Below are 17,443 nucleotides of genomic sequence, written 5' to 3'. Positions count from 1 at the left end.
GGGACATTTTTATTGTATTTCTTACTTTCTAAAGTTGATCAAGAGAAACAAAGTGTAATAAAATGACTTTTCAGGTACATTNAACTAATATTATTAATAAAGGTTTAAAATAACTGGAGTTGGGAACAGAAACGCTGGATGAGGATGATGGTAAACAAGTAAAACATAAATATCCAAAGATGTTTAAGAACATAAATGTTTCATGTAATCCTGTTGCAACAAACTGATTAATTTGACTTAGTGGACAGAACACAAACAAAGCCAAAAATGTAGCATGAACCAGGGCTCGCAGATGCTACAAAAACAAACATGAGAAGAAAAGTTTGTTGGTTTTTCTCCTTTTATTCTACATTATTCTGTCCATACAGACATAAAAAAACCATATAGAAAATATAACTTGCACACAGTTTAGCTAAATGTGTTCTCCCCACTCTCACATGAATGCAAAAGGCCTGTATGCTGCTCAGTGTATAAGTAGATTGATAAAATAAGGTATTGCAAAGTTTCATTTTCTTTTATATCAGAAATACTAATTAGTTTGATTAGAAAACTCTTCAGGTTTATGATTTAAATAAAATGTTTAAATAAAATTAGGCTAATGTTCTTGGAAAGTGTTCTGCAACTACAAGACAGTGTTTGATAGCTTTACTGTTTTTCTTTTGTCTGATTTCTTGCAGCTTTCGCCTGTTTGATGAGCAGAAGGATGTTTTGGTCCTGCTGTTTTTAGAAAACATTCCTGCTCATCATCTGTCTCCATATTACCGCATGAGGAAGCTGGTGAAGAAGCGCACCTACCTGAGCTGGCCTCAGGCTGCACAACATCCGGGCGTTTTCTGGCAGAACGTCCAGAGAGCTCTGCAGGCAGGGGGCGCTCTCGCTGAAAACACGGACCTGCTGCTGGGACCGGCAGGACGATGAGAGACGTCACAGATCTCTAAGAAATAAAAGATAAATCAGGAATATATGCAAATCCTCATCTGTGAAACCATCGCACTTATTTCTTTTTATAATAATTTCAATGCTTAAAAAAACTGAACATTTCTCAATGAACCTTTACTTCTTGTAAAATACGATTAAAAATCACATCACTAAAGATGCCAAGTGAGTTAAAGTCATTCATGAACTCCTCTGGATGAAACAGAAGTGCAAACAGAAATATCAGAAGAAAACTGATGTGTGTTTCTATTATTTATTTTATTTTTTAGTGATGTGAATATTCACTGTAAAACATTTGAGCTGCACTTAGTTGTGTCTACTATCTTCTACTCTAAAAGTCACATAAATGTCTCCAGTTTAGATTTTGAACCCAAATGTGAGTTTGTGAAAAATAAGTTAACTTTTTTATTAATTTTGTCAAAACTCTAAGAGTTGAATAAACAAGAGTTAGCACTTTAAAAACTGAGAGGAAAAAGACAGGCGTAAGAACTATTTCCCAGAATGCTTAGCGGCATGTTTGTGTATCCTGAGATGGAAGTGTGTTAGACTGAACTGAGTCTTGTTTTATTAAGACAAATGTTCATTTTAATGTCCTGATCACACTAAATGTTTTGAGCAGAATTCTTTGGGATGTTTAAAAAAATTCAACATCAGATCTGAAATCTTGTTCATGCTACGTAAAACAAGAATTTAAATCATTCTAAAGTAAAATAAGTATTTATTTTAACTTGATATTGTGAGTAAAATAATAGAGAAATCTGGCTCTTTAATTAGATGAGGGCAGGTTTTTTCTTGCATATTGTGAAATAATTATTTGGTTTACGTTGCAGCATTAAGTTAAAACTCACAATTCAAGATTAATGAATTTAAAAAACAATGTTTAGAAAACTTGTTTCTTGTTAAATCGACTTCATGATCTTTAATTTCAGAGTTAAAAGCAAAACAATTTGAATTGAATTTTCAAGGCAGCAGGTGGATTTTCATTTTCAATTTAAACCACCTTCACTAAGTTTTACAGTGTTGCTGAATGAGCTTGTCTTCTTTCCTCTGTCCACCAGGTGTCACTGTCGTACAGCTTCTAATGGACTCCACATTTCTGGAGTTCAGGTAGTTATTGTTGGTTTATCAAACAAAAACATTATTACTCCTTTTTAGTATAATAAGTGCTCATCATCAACCTGCTTTAATGTCAGAATACAACATCTCTACTTCTTATTAACTAAATTTACCAAATATTTGATGCATTAAAACTAAAGTACTAAAATGCTGTTAGAGGAAGACACTGAACAGTACATGTAGGGAGAGCATAGCTTCCTTTTTGTTGGTGTTAAGACGTGAAGCAACTCGTCAGTTCAGACATTTACAGCTTTGGGCATCAAACTGTGAGTACTAAAATTTGTTCTTAGCCTATCTTTATGCAAGATCTAATTTTGGTTTTCATTTGGCATACCAAAAGCTGTTTGGGTATATGTATGGCAGGCTAGGCTTTTAGGGACCGATGGCTTTATTTCAGCAGTTTCCACAACAATAAACCAGTCAACTGGAAAAAACAGTCAACACCCATGAAACATTGACTGAACCTCTCAGGCGAAATGTGAAAGGTCACTTAACTGAACCTGTTTAGTCCCAGTTTATTTCCTGCAAAATAAGTGAATGCATGTCAATCCCTGGACCTCCTTAATGCATAATATTTATGCGTTATTACATTAATAATGCATAAATTACATTACATTTGATGCTGGTTATGTGATAATTGTTGCTATGCTTACATTTACTCTTTTTTGATACATGCAGGGATGAAATTCTCATTATGCATCAGTAGAAGACTCTTTAAAGAATAAATATACAAGATATTTTAGTTTTATTTGTTTATTAAAGTGTTTTACTGACTTCCTCTTATGCAGATATTCACTCCCGGTGTAAAGGTACGAAGTGAAAAGGTTATGTGACTATTAACACTACCTACATTAAATTGATATTGCTTAGAGTATACAACCTATTATTTTGTTTTATAACTTCAATCATCAGCCAAAAGCCAAAAATAAATAAATAAAAAAAATAAATAAAAAACACTTTTAGACCTTCAAGAAGTTAGAAAAATATCTGACACCAATTGTTGCTTATGGGATTAAATGGGTGATCCTAACCAAAGTGTTATTCTTCCACTGCATTTTTCTTTTGCAGGTGATGATCTTCAGATAAACATGGCCTCTATAAATACTTTATCTTTATACTTTATTCTTAATCTTTTCATTCTGCTGCTTCCTGTTAACCCTTTGCTGGCGTTTTCATTAAAAAACTGTACTATACTTTACAAGGAGAACATCTCTGCTGATGTTTCTGTGGACTGTAGAAGCATGAACTTTGTGACTGTCCCTGATTACATCCCTAAAAATACTTCGTCAATACAACTTGGAGACAATCAGCTCCTAAGTATTAACAGAAAAGACTTTCACGGCATGTCAAAGCTGGTAAATCTGAATTTAACAGTGAATAAAATTGCTTACGTTGAACAAGGGTCATTTATCGACTTGGTTTTATTGGAGACACTTGATATGGGAAATAACAAACTTACCAGTCTGACAGCCAACATGTTTGAAGGCCTGTCCAACCTCACAGTTCTGGTCCTCAGCAGAAACAAGATCCAGCATATTCATGAATCTGCCTTCCAGTGTTTGACCAGCTTACAAACTCTTGATATCGCCTTTATTCCACTTCAGAAAGTTGCAGAAATTCTACCAGTCTTCCATCTCCCGCAATTACTTACACTTAACTTAAAATACATCAACTTCACTACTTTTGACACCAAAGATCTCCCTTTGAATCTCTCCTTGAGTCTTAAAGTGTTGGAAATTTCTAATTCTAATTTGAAAATCTTGAGCATCATAGGGAAAATTTCCCCTTACCTCCAGACAGTAGACGTTTTACTCACAGATAGTGTAAAATGGGTGTTATTTGACAAAAGCTTACTGAAGAACATAACAAGCTTGGATGTTGCCGTAGCATCAGATTTTTTTGACGTAATCCATAAAGTTCTGGAAAGTCTTGAAAGACTGAGAGATATAAAGTTTGAATGTGTGGATAACTGGATTGAAAAGGGTCTGCTACCTGCAGTCTGCAAAATACAAACACTCAGGAAGCTTACTATTTCCCAAAGCCATTTTCACAATTTTACTACTGACCTTGTATCATGCGCCCAGCTCAGAGAACTTAACCTGGAAGATACTTTCATGGATAAACTGTCAAAAGGTTCAATGCAATCAATGATGCAGCTGCGATTCTTAAACCTGGGTTACAACTTCCTCACCGAAGTTCCAGGTGACATAAGGAGCCTCTCGACTCTTGAGATCCTGATTATGAGTGCAAATGACATGTATGGGTTGAAATGCGATGATTTTTCCAACACCACGGGTCTGAAAGAACTTTACTTGAACATAAACCACATAACCAAACTGGAGAGGTGTATTACTGAAAACCTCGTCAATCTAAAGGTTTTGGATATGAGTAACAATAAGTTGAAAGAATTCGGAGATTCTTTCAAAATCTCCCTGCAGAAACTTGAGGCCTTAGATATCAGCCACAACCCCATAAGGTATCTGGAGACAGATGTTTTTCAATATTTAAAGTCTCTCAAAGAACTGAAGGTGGAAACCTATCATTTTGTAGACGTACCTTATTTCAGTGGCTTAGAGAACATTCAAAATGTAACAATCTACTTACATACAGACAGGACTTTCCAAAGTCTTCAGTCAAACAATGATAAACCCTTTAGTGATGTTAACACAATGAAGCAGCTAACTCTAATCGGAAGCAGCAATACCCAATGGGTGCCCTTTAATACAATTAGGGAAATGCTCAGAGCTTATGGAGATTTGGGAACCGTTACGGTTTTGAATATCTATATAAATTACTATGAAGTGGAAACATTTGAGCTGAACCTCCAGCTAAAAAGTCTGACGTTATCATCGACAGATTTGTCATACTTAAGCTCTAAATTCTTCCTACCACTGCCAAACCTGCAGCACCTGGATCTCTCCATGTCTAAACTCAGGTCTTTGGATTTTCTGGTCCAGGCCAACCTTTCTGCTCTCAGATATCTGAACCTAACTGACAATGAGATCAGTGTTATTAACGAGACAGTCTTCCAGTCTCTACCCTCTCTGAGGTTCTTGGCTCTAGACAACAACCCGTTCTCATGCGAGTGCTCAAACGCAGGCTTCATCCATTGGGTAGTGACCAACCCCCAAACCCAGGTGGTAAACGCTCATCAGTATAAATGTTTCTTTCCTGTGGACAAACAAGAAGCCTTGTTACTAGAATTTGATGTTCAGTCATGTCGAGACGATGGCAGCTTTCTTTACTTCATTTCCAGCTCTTGTCTGGTTGCTCTGACTCTCCTCTCATCCTTCGTTTACCACTTCCTGAGGTGGCATCTCACCTACACCTTCCACCTCTTCTGGGCCTTTCTCTACGACAGCAGGAAGGGGAGAAAGAAAGACCCTCATCGGTTTGATGCCTTTGTGTCCTATAATGTCCGCGATGAGGGCTGGGTTTACAGAGAGATGCTTCCAGTATTGGAGGGAGAGCAGGGATGGAGACTCTGCCTGCACCACAGAGACTTCCAACCAGGTAAACTCTGGGTTGACCCTTTGCACGTGACGTCACGCTCTCCATAACTCCGCCCCTCCACCATGACAGACGTCAAAACAACCAATGCGGTCCTGTAAAGCTGGTCTAAAGACAGACATCTGTAACCTAATATCGCTTCTATTTAGTTGATTTCATATTAAAAATGGTCACAGGATGCTGCGCCATCAGCTGGTAGGGATAGAAACCAAACTTGTCATTTTATTGTTTAACCATTAATGAGGAAAGAAGCGGCAACGATGGAAAGTAGCCGTTAACAGTGACTGTCAGCCCTCCATGTTACTGCGGATTGCAGAGAACACTTTTTACAAGGTAAGAAGATTAACGTTCATCTACCTTATGTGTAGATGAAAGATATCAAATACCACCTTATGGAGAAGGTATGTGTCAAACCGTTGGTAACCATGGAGATAACGCCGCACCGTCATGTAGCCTAGCATGTCTGGAAAAACTGGTTAGCATCTCGTCTTTTGTCCGTTTTAAAGGCTCCTCCGGTGTGAGGAGAAACGCTCCTTATGACATAGTGATATAAATAATGTGGTGTGAATTCAGGCAAAGTCTGTAATTTGATCAACACCTCAGGAGGGAGGAGGTATGGGCTCTAAGCTAGCTATTTCCAACTTTTGTCAGTATCGCCATCTTTGAGCTCCAACCAGGAGCGTTATGTTCACAGACAAATTAGTTTGTCTGTGTTTGTCACTGAAAAACAACTTATGAAAACAATTTCAGTTGCTCTGTTCAATTCTCCCATCCCTCACTTCAGACATCCATCATGGCGCCTCCAGTGGCCCCCAGTGGCGTTTGTCGAGTATCACTGACTTTCAGGTCGGTTGAATACAACCTGATACAGACTCCGATCACAAGTGAAAAGATCAGATACATATCGGATATCAGGCCTGGGTCGCATGCGTAAAAAATCCGATCTGTTCAGACTGTCATGAAAAGATCAGATACAGGTCGCCTTAAGGCAAAACAGTCAGAACTGGGTCACTTCAGGCTGCAGTGTGAACGCAGCATTAAGTGACAGATATCTTTTATAAAAGTTACATACTGCAGCTTTAAACACAACCATTTTCTCATTTACGTTTTGTTATTCTTTTCATTTCCTACCATGAAAAACTCCAATCAAATAACAACTAATGCGTCTGACAGGTAAACCCATCATAGAGAACATCACTGATGCCATCTACGGCAGCAGGAAAACCATCTGTGTGATCAGCCGCAGCTACCTGCAGAGCGAATGGTGCTCCAGAGAGATCCAGATGGCCAGGTGGGGGCGCTGTCTTTCTGAATAATTAAAGTATAACAATTCTGTCTTCAAGAAAAGATTATAGAATTTTTGAGAGAGCAACATGAGAGAACAACGTGCAAAAAAATTGTTACGTTTTATGCAGTTATTTATGGATTATGCCAAATTGTAAATGTCTGCAACGGACAGGTACAGACAAAAATATGCGGTGCACCATTTCATGATTTTGATTATCACATTTCTACAGCTGCGGTTCACTGGTGACACCTACAGGATGTAATGGAAAACCTGAGATGTGTTTTTTGGGAGAACTTTCAGCCAAATTATTATCATTTTAGCTTGAATTTAAATTTATCTTTCTGTTTCCACTACTGCCACCTGCTAACACAACATAGGTATTACAGTACTATTTATTATTATTGGGCCAGATGAAATAATAGTCTGAGCAAAGTAGCAGTGTTCCTAGTCAGACAAGATGAATAAAATGTAATACTATTCGAATCAAATCTAATTTTATTTTTATAGCACAGTTCAGCAACAGTTCAAAGTTCTTTACATCATAAAAACACAACAATCAACAATTTTGTTGATTACATTTTTACAGTACATTTTCCCAAATACTGTCCAACATCAAAATGTTGGTTAGTGTTTCATTCATAATGTTTCAAAATCAAGTCTACAGTCGACTTTTTAGTCTAGACTTAAAGGCACTCAGTGTTTCGGCTGTTTTACCATTTTATGGAAGTTTGTCCAAGAAGAGCTGGGAAGTCTGGAAGGTTGATTATTATGTTTTTCTTTTTTGTTTTGCAGCTTTCGCCTGTTTGATGAGAAGAAAGATGTTCTGATTCTGTTGTTTCTGGAGGAGATCCCCTCCTACCATCTGGCTCCATATCACCGCATGAGGAAGCTGGTGAAGAAGCGCACCTACCTGAGCTGGCCCCAGGCTGCACAACATCCGGGAGTTTTCTGGCAGAACGTCCAGAGAGCTCTGCAGGCAGGGGGCGCTCTCACTGAAAACACGGACCCGCTGACCGGACCAGCTGGAATTTGAGAAATGAACAATGGCTGTTAATGTAACTTAAATATTGAGAATAAAAGTACAAATCAAATTGTACAATCACAATGCACATCATATCATAACATTTAAAAGCAAAAATGGAGAACAGCCGACATTATTTCTTCTTCGTACCACAAATAAGTCAGATCAGAGCATGAATTAATGTACAGATTGGCTGTAAACAGTGGGTCGAGCATTTTTTTTTATGTTTATGGCATCAGTTTTTCCTTTTTCCAGGGTGGATCAGTCATTTTTTGCTATTGCTAACCTAATTTTTTACATCAGGTTTGTGGTGTATCTTTATTTCTTCTAATATATTGTGACCATTGCTCCTCGCAGGGAAAGAATGAATGGCTTACATCACATGTGCCAAACTCAAGGCCCGGGGGCCAAATCCGGTTCGCCATAGCTTTTTGTGCAGCCCTTTAGACTCTTAATCGACACATAATTGGAACCATCAAGATAACAGTGTGCTTAAATATGATTTTATCAATTAATATAACAGTTTTTCTTTGTTTACTGCCAAATTGCAACAATTAGTTCCTCCAATTTCTTGTGAGTTATCATGAAAATCAACGTAAAATAAACAAATTCCTGCATTTTTTCCACGTTAATGCAGAATTGTGAGTTTATTGCAAATTTTCCGGAAAGTTAGTGAAAAACATTGGATCTAAGTGACGGCTTACTCCCACCTAGAGGTGGCACTGTTTCTTACTTCCACTGAAGAGTTGCCTCACTTGATGCTATGATGCATAATTATACAGCAAGTAATGTTATCATCATACATAGAAGCGCAAATATTTCTAAACTATTACCACAAACATTTTCTACTGCAAAATAAATCACAAAACTCATGAAATCCTTGAGGGATTGAAAAGATGTTCAAGTTTCATCAATGCATTCTGGCACAACCGGCCCTTTAAGAGCATTCATGATCTGTCTTGAAAATTAGTTTGACTCCCCTGGTTCACATAATTATTACTTTAAGCTTCTGTTGACAGTTTTAATGCTTTTGCATTAACTATTTTTATATTTTTGGCTTGCATTTAGTACAATTTTCCATTAATTTTCTAATAGTAAACAGCAATAAATAAAAAAAGCAATGAAAAGATTAGTGGTCTTTGCAATGTAAAGTTTTTCAAGAAGTTGTTGCTAAAAATGATGCTGCAGGCAGAACTTAAATTTGTACTTTTGTTTTACTCAGTTCCTTAAATAAAAGGAGGAAGAATGAATCTGTAAATAAAACTGGTGTGTGGTGTTTGTTGCCAAGTATTCATCCTTCTTTTAGTCTGAAATAAAAGGAAATAAATGAGAAAAATGAAAAAGAAACAACTTTGAAAATGAAAGGATTGGAAAATTTGTACTGCATTATCAAAGGATCGTTTCAGAAATTTAATTACGGTGAATTCCTGGGAGGTATCAGATGTGACATTTTCTCTCTTCTAAATTTTCTAGTCAACTATTCAGTGGTTTTAGTTGCATTTCCATTACAAATGTGCGCAAAACTTTGACAATATTCTGCTAACGTCAAAAAAATATGTCAAATAAATATAAAAAAATTCCCAGTTAGAAGCAGAAAATTACATTTATTTCAAGCTGCACTTAGCCGCCTGTCATGTTGCAGCAGTTGAATCCAAATGCAGAAGAGGCTGAAGGTAGTAGTTAGCTATTTTAACGAAAAAGATAATAAACTTACAAAGAGAGGGATGGCACAGTGATGCAAGTAGAAGCAAACGCCAACAGGGGAGATGGGAAAACATAAATCTAACCATAAAAAAGGATAACTAAACACTAGAAATAAATAATAAATATCTAACTAAAACAACAGACTGAAAAATATCAAATGATCAAAGGGTTTTTAAGAACGCAGAAAATCATAAAAACACCCCAGAACCTGACAATGCCACTGTGTTAATAACATCTCTATACTATATCCTATATTTGGTTTTACTCTAACTTTGTTTAAACATCATCCAAACATTCACACTGACAACTAAACATGGATTTATAGATTCATCCACAGTGAGTTGGTCTTCATTTGGGGGTTTCAGCGAAGGAAAAGAAGTTAAACAGAGCGAGCATACGATAAGACTTGTGGCTTCCTGTTTTTTTATTTAAAGAACCAAGACATGACACAAAACTCAAAAAGAAAAACCTGCCGTGCCACTTCAGAATAATGCAACGCAGACATCAACTGTGAGTACCAGAAACGAAACAGATACTCTTCTTTTCATTATCAACAATAACAATCGCTATTTAGACTAAATTTAAATTCAAATTAAAGTTATTTTACATGAGATTGTTCTTCTTGAGAGTATAGCTGGAAACGACCTTAAATAAAAACAAACAACAGCAAAAAAAACTAAATAGTTACATTTTGAACAATTTTCAGCAACAGAAATAGTGAAAAAGATCCATTTGAGAGTTGAAAGAGGTTTTTTGTGGATGCCAGCCAACCAACCATTTATCTCTTGTTCAAAGTAAACATGACGAGTCTGACTTTTCCTTTAGTACTCAGCATTTCTCTGCACTACTTTGTATATTCTGTAAGTTTATATTGGCCAACACTATTTTCATAAATACAGACATTCTGGTGCTCTTGATGTCTTCTGATTTGTTCGTGTAACTGTGGTCACTTTTATGGTTTGAATGATTTTTATGATGCTAATAATGCATCTAACTTTTTCAGTAGTTCTGTTTTTGAAATTATGTGTAGATTTTTAACAATTTAGTTTCTATTTTATGAGTTTTATTCACTTTTTAAAAATAAATTTGATGTTTTGTGCTAATAATGAGCCATGTAAATCTGGACTAACTAGTTTTAAACTTCTACATCCTGTTTTGTAATATAATAGTTGCTGGTTACATCAGATTAAGTTACACCGAAAAACTAGGCACATTTACTTGGACAAATTTTATTTGGGAAAAAATACTTTTAGGAGTATTTTTACTACACTATACTTCTTATTTTCACTTGAGCAACTTTATTATAAAGCATTGATTCTGTTACTCGAGTAAAATTTCTGGATTCTCTATCCACTTGTTTTAACCAAACGAGTAAATTTAACGGGCTGCACAGTGGTGCAGTTGGTAGAGCTGTTGCCTTGCAGCAAGAAGGTTCTGGGTTTGATTCCCAGCCCCGGTCTTTCTGCATGGAGTTTGCATGTTCTCCCTGTGCATGTGTGGGTTTTCTCCAGGTACTCCAGTTTCCTCCCACAGTCCAAAAACATGTCAGGTTAATTGGCCTCTCCAAATTGCCCCTAGGTGTGAGTGTGTATGCATGGTTGTGTGTCTCTGTGTTGCCCTGGAATAGACTGGCGACCTGTCCAGGGTGAACCCAGCCTCTCGCCCAGAACGTTGGCTGGAGAGGCAGCAGCACCTCCTGACCCCACTGAGGGACAAGGGTGTAGAAGAAACACGCCTGCAGATTTTGTTAAAGTTTACAAAGTTTTTATCAACAAAAACTGATTTAGAATTGGGTATTTTTTGCCTGATATTGTTATTTTTTGTTACCAATATGAATTATTGTCTTTTTCATCTTGAAATACCAAAATTATTTTGGTCCGGATGATGGGGTAATGATTGATATTTTTTACTTAGACATATTTAATATGTTGAAGTAGTGCTACTCTACCCATCTCTGATCTTACATTTGTGTGACTTTTGCATGCAGGTAATTATTCTTGAATGACATTGTCAGCCACCTCAAACTGAAGAAATGGCCGCTGCTAGACCTCCGTCTTCATGCTTCGTTCTGCAGATTCTCCTTCTTGTTGTTAATTTCAATCTTTCACTTCCTTACGTACTGAAAAAATGCTCTGTACGTTACGAGGAGAATCCCTCCGCTGATATGGCTTTGGACTGTGCGAACAGGAAAATTGAAAATGTCCCCAAAGACATCCCTAAAGATGCTGTTTCACTGAACCTGAACAACAACTGGATGCAGAAAATTAATGGAGGAGATTTTTCTGGCATGTCAAAGTTGAGAATTCTGGATTTAACGTCAAATCAAATTGCTCAAGTGGATGAAGGGTCTTTTATCGATCTGATGTTTCTACAAACTCTCTGCATGGGAAATAACAAACTTAATGTCCTGATGAGCAACATGTTTCAGGGTCTGTCTAACCTTACTGTGCTTTTTCTCAACAACAATGGTATTCAGGTCATTCATGCAACAGCTTTCCAGTTCCTCACTAGCTTACAAACTCTAGATTTAGGAAACAACAGGCTTCGACAGATCACCGACATTCAGCCCATCCTACAGTTACCTCAAATCACGATGCTTGGACTTAAATGCAACAGCTTTACTTCCTTTGAGACCAAAGACCTGCTGCTGAATCAGTCGTCAAATCTCCAAGAGTTGGATATTTCTGGTGATTCCCTGACAATTTTCAGCATCTCTACACCTGTCTTTCCTTACCTCCAGAAAATAGAGATATCTATGTGTTTTTGTTACAAAGACCTGCAATGGGAAATCCCTGACAAACAGTTTCTGAGGAACATATCGTATTTATATCTCGGGAGGTCTATTCTTTCTTTCGAAGGGATCACAAAAGTCCTGGAGAGTCTTGACTCTTTACACCATCTAAGACTAGAAGCCCTGAAGATGCATGTTTACGAAGGACTGCTATTTACAATTTGTAAAATACCAACACTGAGGAAGCTGGATTTGTTTAACAGTCATATCAAGAATTTGCCTGTTAAACTTGCACTCTGTTCTCAACTCACAGCGCTTGACGTGAGAAAAAGTGATGTAGACGAACTGCCTCAAGGGTCACTGGGTCAATGAAGCATCTCCGATCGCTAAACGTTTGTGACAATCAGCTAAAGCAAGTTCCACATGATGCGAGAAGTCTCTGCTCCCTCGAGATCTTAAATCTGAATTACAATTACATATTAGAGTTGACCTGTGAGGACTTTGAGAACACAACACAACTGAGAGAGCTTTACCTGAAGAGAAATCGCATTAGCCAAGTGGATTACTGTGTTTTTCTAAATCTTGAAAGCCTAAAGCTTTTGGATCTGAGTTTTAATCAACTGATTACATTTGAAAACAACATTTTTTTGCCACAGCTTGAAATTTTAAACATAAATCACAATGAAATAGCTTTCCTAGAAATACTTGATTTTCTTGGTTTCCAATCCCTGAAACAGTTGGATCTAGGAACAACTTTCTTTGATGGGATGACACAAAGATCATTTCATAAAGTCAATAAACAGGAGAATAATATTTCATCTCGTGACAGAATATGGGAATTAAAGCTCTTGGAAAATTTAACAATAGAACTGAACCCTCGAAACCTTTTCAGCAGTCTTCAAACAAACTATTCTCGAGATATTGTGGTCTTTAAATCAATGAAAAGATACACAGCAATCTGCAACTTTTTTTGCTTTCCACATCAATTAGCAGATATACACAGGTCTATGACATATTTGGAGAATTTTACAGTTGTCAACGTCTTTACTGAAGCTCCTTCTATAGACATGTTTTGGTTCAATCCCGATCTCAAGAGTGTGACATTCATAGAGACTGATTTTTCAGAAGCGGGTCCAGAACTCTTCCTTCCAATCCCAAACCTGCACAGTCTTGAGCTTTCCAAATGCAACATCAGCTCTTTGGATTTTCTGGTGAAGGCCAACCTTACAGCACTCAGATTCCTGAAACTGACTGACAATGAACTTTCTGTGATTAATGACACTGTGTTCAAGTCTTTCCCATCTCTAACGTACTTGGACCTGGACAACAACCCATTCACCTGTAACTGCTCAAACGCACGCTTTATCCAATGGGTGAAGAACAATAAGCAGACACAGGTGGTAAACGCTCATCAATATAAATGTTCCTCATCTGTGGATAAAGGAGAAAGTTTGTTACTAGAATATGACGTTCATTTGTGCTGGGACGATGGCAGATTTTTCTACTTCATTTCCAGCACTTGTCTGGTTGTTCTGACTCTTCTCACATCGTTCATCTATAACTTCCTATGGTGGCATCTCACCTACACCTTCCACCTCTTCCTGGCCTATTTCTATGACAGTCAGAGAAGGAAAAAGGAAGTTCTTCATCGGTTTGACGCCTTTGTGTCCTATAACGTCCACGATGAGGGCTGGGTTTACAGAGAAATGCTCCCAGTGTTGGAGGGACAGCAGGGCTGGAGACTCTGTCTGCACCATAGAGACTTCCAACCAGGTAAATAAAGACTTTTCACTTATTGCCAAGACGATACTGTTGAATAACTGATGTGGTGGATTGAGAAATTTCGGTGAAATTTTTTTTTACATAATTTTCTTTAATCTGGAAATTTTATGAAAAATTCACATTTTTCTACTCCCATTTGGGTCTCTACTGCTTTTAAAAACCTCCCAGCTTGGTTTCAGCTGTAAGTTAAATTTTTTTAGTGTGTGGAAAATTACCCGTTTCACCTAGTGACCCCAGAGAAGTCCACCCCGTTACCTAGCAACCCCAGGAAGGCCCAGCCCGTCTCCTAGCAACGCAATCTGAGTTCCGACCAGGCACTGTACCATATCTCCCATAAAAGACAAGTGAAATGTTTTGTTTTCCTGACTCACCATTCAGAAAGCATTTGATGTATTCTTGTTTTTTTGTGCAGAAGACTTTCAAAAATGTACTGTTGTATAACTACACATATGTTTGCAGCCATTTTCAAATTATGGCTTTAAGATCCAAAGCTGCTACCAGGTGGTCGCACCTTTACTAGTAAACTTAAGCCAACAAATGAAGGAAAGTTTTGCATTAGAAAATTTTTTGTTTCAATTTAATAGCGCCCTTTAGGAAATAAAATTATTTTTTTCTTTTTCATCTAAGTTAAAGTTTTTGGTGGTTGTTGTTTTATTTTCCTTGCAAAGCACAAATAATAATAATAAAAAAAAACAATATTAAGTATAAATATTTCAACAGGAAATTATGTTATATGCCAGTAAAGTCATAAATTCATTACATTATCAGAGGAGGGTCCTAATGACAATAACATCAGAAAGCAATCGATTTATTGTTTTTACCTGTCAATTTGTGTCTTGTTTTATAGTTTGTTTTGTTGAATTAGAAAATAAGTTTAACAATTCTCTTTTGTTTGCTAATATTCCGTTTGTTTCTTTTTTTTTAAAATCAGAAATGACAAAACATACACTTAATGCACTACATGTGTGTCCACAGGTAAACCCATCATAGAGAACATCACCGATGCCATCTACGGCAGCAGGAAGACCATCTGTGTGATCAGCCGCAGCTACCTGCAGAGCGAATGGTGCTCCAGAGAGATCCAGATGGCCAGGTGGGGGCGCTGTCTCTTTTTATAAACAACAAGAATATAACTCTATGGCAGTGTTTTTCAACCACTGTTCCGAGGCACACTAGTGTGCCGTGAGTGATCGTCAGGTGTGCCGTGGAAATTATCCAATTTCACCTATGGTACCGTATTTTCCGGACTATAAGCTGCTACTTTTTTCCTAAACTTTGAACCATGCGGATTGTAGCATTTAAAAATGAAAAAATTTGTTTGTGATTTTCCCTCTTTAGTTTCACCTGCTCAATAATAAGCAACATTTTAATAAAATATATAAATCCTTAAAGATCCAAAACATTAAAACGGCTTCGGACTGCTGCCTTTATTAAAAGAAAAACACAATTTCAAAATATGAGGAGTCCTCAGTTGATTTCAGGTTTGTTGGCCAAATTTTTACAGTTCTCAGGGGGCTGATCAAAACCATTTCAAGGGCCACAAATGGCCCCTAGACCACACTTTGGAAACCCCTGCTTTAAATGGTTTCATCTCTTAATTGTGGCAATTAGGGTTTACAGCTCATGAAAATCAAACATATATATACATAGATATTGAGATTTATGGAAGTGCAGTCTCTGATCAACGACTGGAGTGGAATAAATCCTTTGTAATTTTTATTTTTTCTTATAGCCCCTCTTTTTTTTTTTTTTTTTTTTTGCAAAACTCTGTCTTAACAAAAACTTATCAAATTTGTAATAATTTTTGCACTAGTTTTTCATCAAATTAGCAATAATTCATAACCAGACATTGTCACTTAATCCCCAAACCACTCTTGTTCACATTTAGGCAATAATATTGCCCTTCAAGATTAAAAGTGCACTAATTACACTGAATGGATTAAAGCTATAACTAATCACTATTCACAAATATTGACAAATGATATCTCTCTTTCACCTGACTTCTTTTAGCTTTCGCCTGTTTGATGAGAAGAAGGATGTTTTGGTCCTGCTGTTTTTAGAAAACATTCCTGCTCGTCATCTGTCTCCATATTACCGCATGAGGAAGCTGGTGAAGAAGCGCACCTACCTGAGCTGGCCCCAGGTTGCACAACATCCAGAGGTTTTCTGGCAGAACGTCCAGAGAGCTCTGCAGACAGGGGGCGCTCTCACTGAAAACACGGACCTCTGACCGGACCAGCAGGATGCTGAGAAAATGTAAAGAGCTGTAAAATCACGGTTAAGATTAACCATAGATTAACTTTATTCCAGGGTGTTAAAGGGTTAGTTCAATGTAAGATAATTTTTTTGTGCTTCACATCATTTTATGTTTTCAAAAACATACTTGGAGTTTTGTCTCCAGGTATGCATGAGTAAGAAATCCTTTAATCTCCATGGCAACCATTCAGCTCTGCAAAATGCCTGGGTGGACCTAGCTCCGCCCGCAAGGCAAAGCTCCTCCTTGGAGCTTCTCGAGACTCTCCAACTCAGCTCCTTCAGACTTCTTTTTTTTTATTCACCAATTATTGCACACAGAACAAACATTGGTGTGTGCAAAATAACCGGATAAGAGAACGAATAATAGCAATAAAAATAAACGAAACAAAAAGGACGTATGCATTAAGATGGATACAGCCTACGACAACCTACGACACTGTCCTTCAAACATTTGTACAACTGCCATAGCATTACATAGTTAAGAAAGAGCTTGTGAGACAAAGTTGTTAGATATGTAAATCAATGTAAGAATATACAATCTTTGTTTTTCTTCATGTGTGATTATGAAGCATAACTTTGCATTGCCATCATGAAAAACCTCCAGGCGCTGTCTTCCAATGTGCAACAAGTTAACCTTTGCTCATTAAACAGCATAGTTCACGGTTTTTTTCAGATCTTTTGCAAAGAATAGCTGAGTGTTTCTGTCAAAGGAACTGAAAGCTGTTACTTGCCCCCTCTTTTTTGACTGAGTTTCTTGCAGACATAATTAGACTACGATGCATTTCTGTGCAAACTGGAAGTCACACATCTCATCAGCTTTCTGCAATGTTCCTCTTTCTGATTGTGAGGAGGATTTCTACTGAAGTTAAACGCATTAAATTTAAGAGCGAAAAGGAGGTCGGACTCAACCTGACAGCAGACCTGGAAAAAAATGGCAGTTTTTTCTCATGCAAACACTGTAGATCTTTGAAACTTTAGAGTACTATTATGTTGACATGTGGAATAACAACATACAAGCAAAATTTACAACAGTTTTTTTTTAATTTTCTGTGCCATCTGTTCAGCTCTGTCTAGTGTTTTTTTATTTCAATGTCTTGTT

The 17,443-nt window shown here is 37.2% G+C and overlaps 3 protein-coding genes and 1 long non-coding RNA gene across 4 annotated transcripts in view; 3 read left to right on the top strand and 1 right to left on the bottom strand.

Moving 5' to 3' along the window:
- Nucleotides 1-652: 652 nt before the first annotated feature.
- LOC106952747 (uncharacterized) overlaps nucleotides 653-17,443 on the bottom strand; it is a 37,814-nt gene continuing 21,023 nt past the window's right edge. The window contains exons 2-4 of the long non-coding RNA XR_001426045.1: nucleotides 16,217-16,334; nucleotides 7,761-7,872; nucleotides 653-894 (exon numbers count right to left, since the gene is read on the bottom strand). This is a non-coding gene — a long non-coding RNA (uncharacterized LOC106952747). The remainder of the gene's footprint in view (nucleotides 895-7,760; nucleotides 7,873-16,216; nucleotides 16,335-17,443) is intronic.
- LOC106952743 (toll-like receptor 13) lies at nucleotides 2,170-8,493 on the top strand. Its single transcript, XM_015041060.1, has 4 exons — nucleotides 2,170-2,318; nucleotides 3,121-5,565; nucleotides 6,736-6,853; nucleotides 7,643-8,493. The coding sequence occupies exons 2-4, from the start codon at nucleotides 3,141-3,143 to the stop codon at nucleotides 7,881-7,883; spliced, it is 2,784 nt and encodes a 927-aa protein (XP_014896546.1). The 5' UTR covers nucleotides 2,170-2,318; nucleotides 3,121-3,140; the 3' UTR covers nucleotides 7,884-8,493.
- On the top strand, nucleotides 10,020-12,697 carry LOC106952746 (slit homolog 3 protein). The gene is made up of 2 exons (XM_015041064.1): nucleotides 10,020-10,085; nucleotides 11,563-12,697. The coding sequence occupies exon 2, from the start codon at nucleotides 11,608-11,610 to the stop codon at nucleotides 12,676-12,678; it is 1,071 nt and encodes a 356-aa protein (XP_014896550.1). The 5' UTR covers nucleotides 10,020-10,085; nucleotides 11,563-11,607; the 3' UTR covers nucleotides 12,679-12,697.
- Nucleotides 12,670-16,571, top strand: LOC106952745 (toll-like receptor 13). Its single transcript, XM_015041063.1, has 3 exons — nucleotides 12,670-14,079; nucleotides 15,064-15,181; nucleotides 16,099-16,571. Exons 1-3 carry the CDS (start codon nucleotides 12,675-12,677, stop codon nucleotides 16,316-16,318), a joined length of 1,743 nt encoding a protein of 580 aa, XP_014896549.1. The 5' UTR covers nucleotides 12,670-12,674; the 3' UTR covers nucleotides 16,319-16,571.

This window comes from Poecilia latipinna, unplaced genomic scaffold, assembly GCF_001443285.1.
Source record: "Poecilia latipinna isolate Pla-1442-1.1 unplaced genomic scaffold, P_latipinna-1.0 Scaffold536, whole genome shotgun sequence".
Classification (NCBI taxonomy): domain Eukaryota; kingdom Metazoa; phylum Chordata; class Actinopteri; order Cyprinodontiformes; family Poeciliidae; genus Poecilia; species Poecilia latipinna.
The sequence above is the reverse complement of the archived record's forward strand: the minus strand, read 5'-3'. Positions and strand labels throughout refer to the sequence as shown.

Coding starts and splice junctions, on each gene's coding strand:
- LOC106952743 (XM_015041060.1), top strand. CDS start 3,141: ATGGCCTCTATAAATACTTTATCTTTATACTTTATTCTTAATCTTTTC. Junction 5,566..6,735: donor CCACAGAGACTTCCAACCAG/GTAAACTCTGGG, acceptor TGCGTCTGACAG/GTAAACCCATCATAGAGAAC. Junction 6,854..7,642: donor AGAGAGATCCAGATGGCCAG/GTGGGGGCGCTG, acceptor TTTGTTTTGCAG/CTTTCGCCTGTTTGATGAGA.
- LOC106952746 (XM_015041064.1), top strand. CDS start 11,608: ATGGCCGCTGCTAGACCTCCGTCTTCATGCTTCGTTCTGCAGATTCTC.
- LOC106952745 (XM_015041063.1), top strand. CDS start 12,675: ATGAAGCATCTCCGATCGCTAAACGTTTGTGACAATCAGCTAAAGCAA. Junction 14,080..15,063: donor CCATAGAGACTTCCAACCAG/GTAAATAAAGAC, acceptor GTGTGTCCACAG/GTAAACCCATCATAGAGAAC. Junction 15,182..16,098: donor AGAGAGATCCAGATGGCCAG/GTGGGGGCGCTG, acceptor GACTTCTTTTAG/CTTTCGCCTGTTTGATGAGA.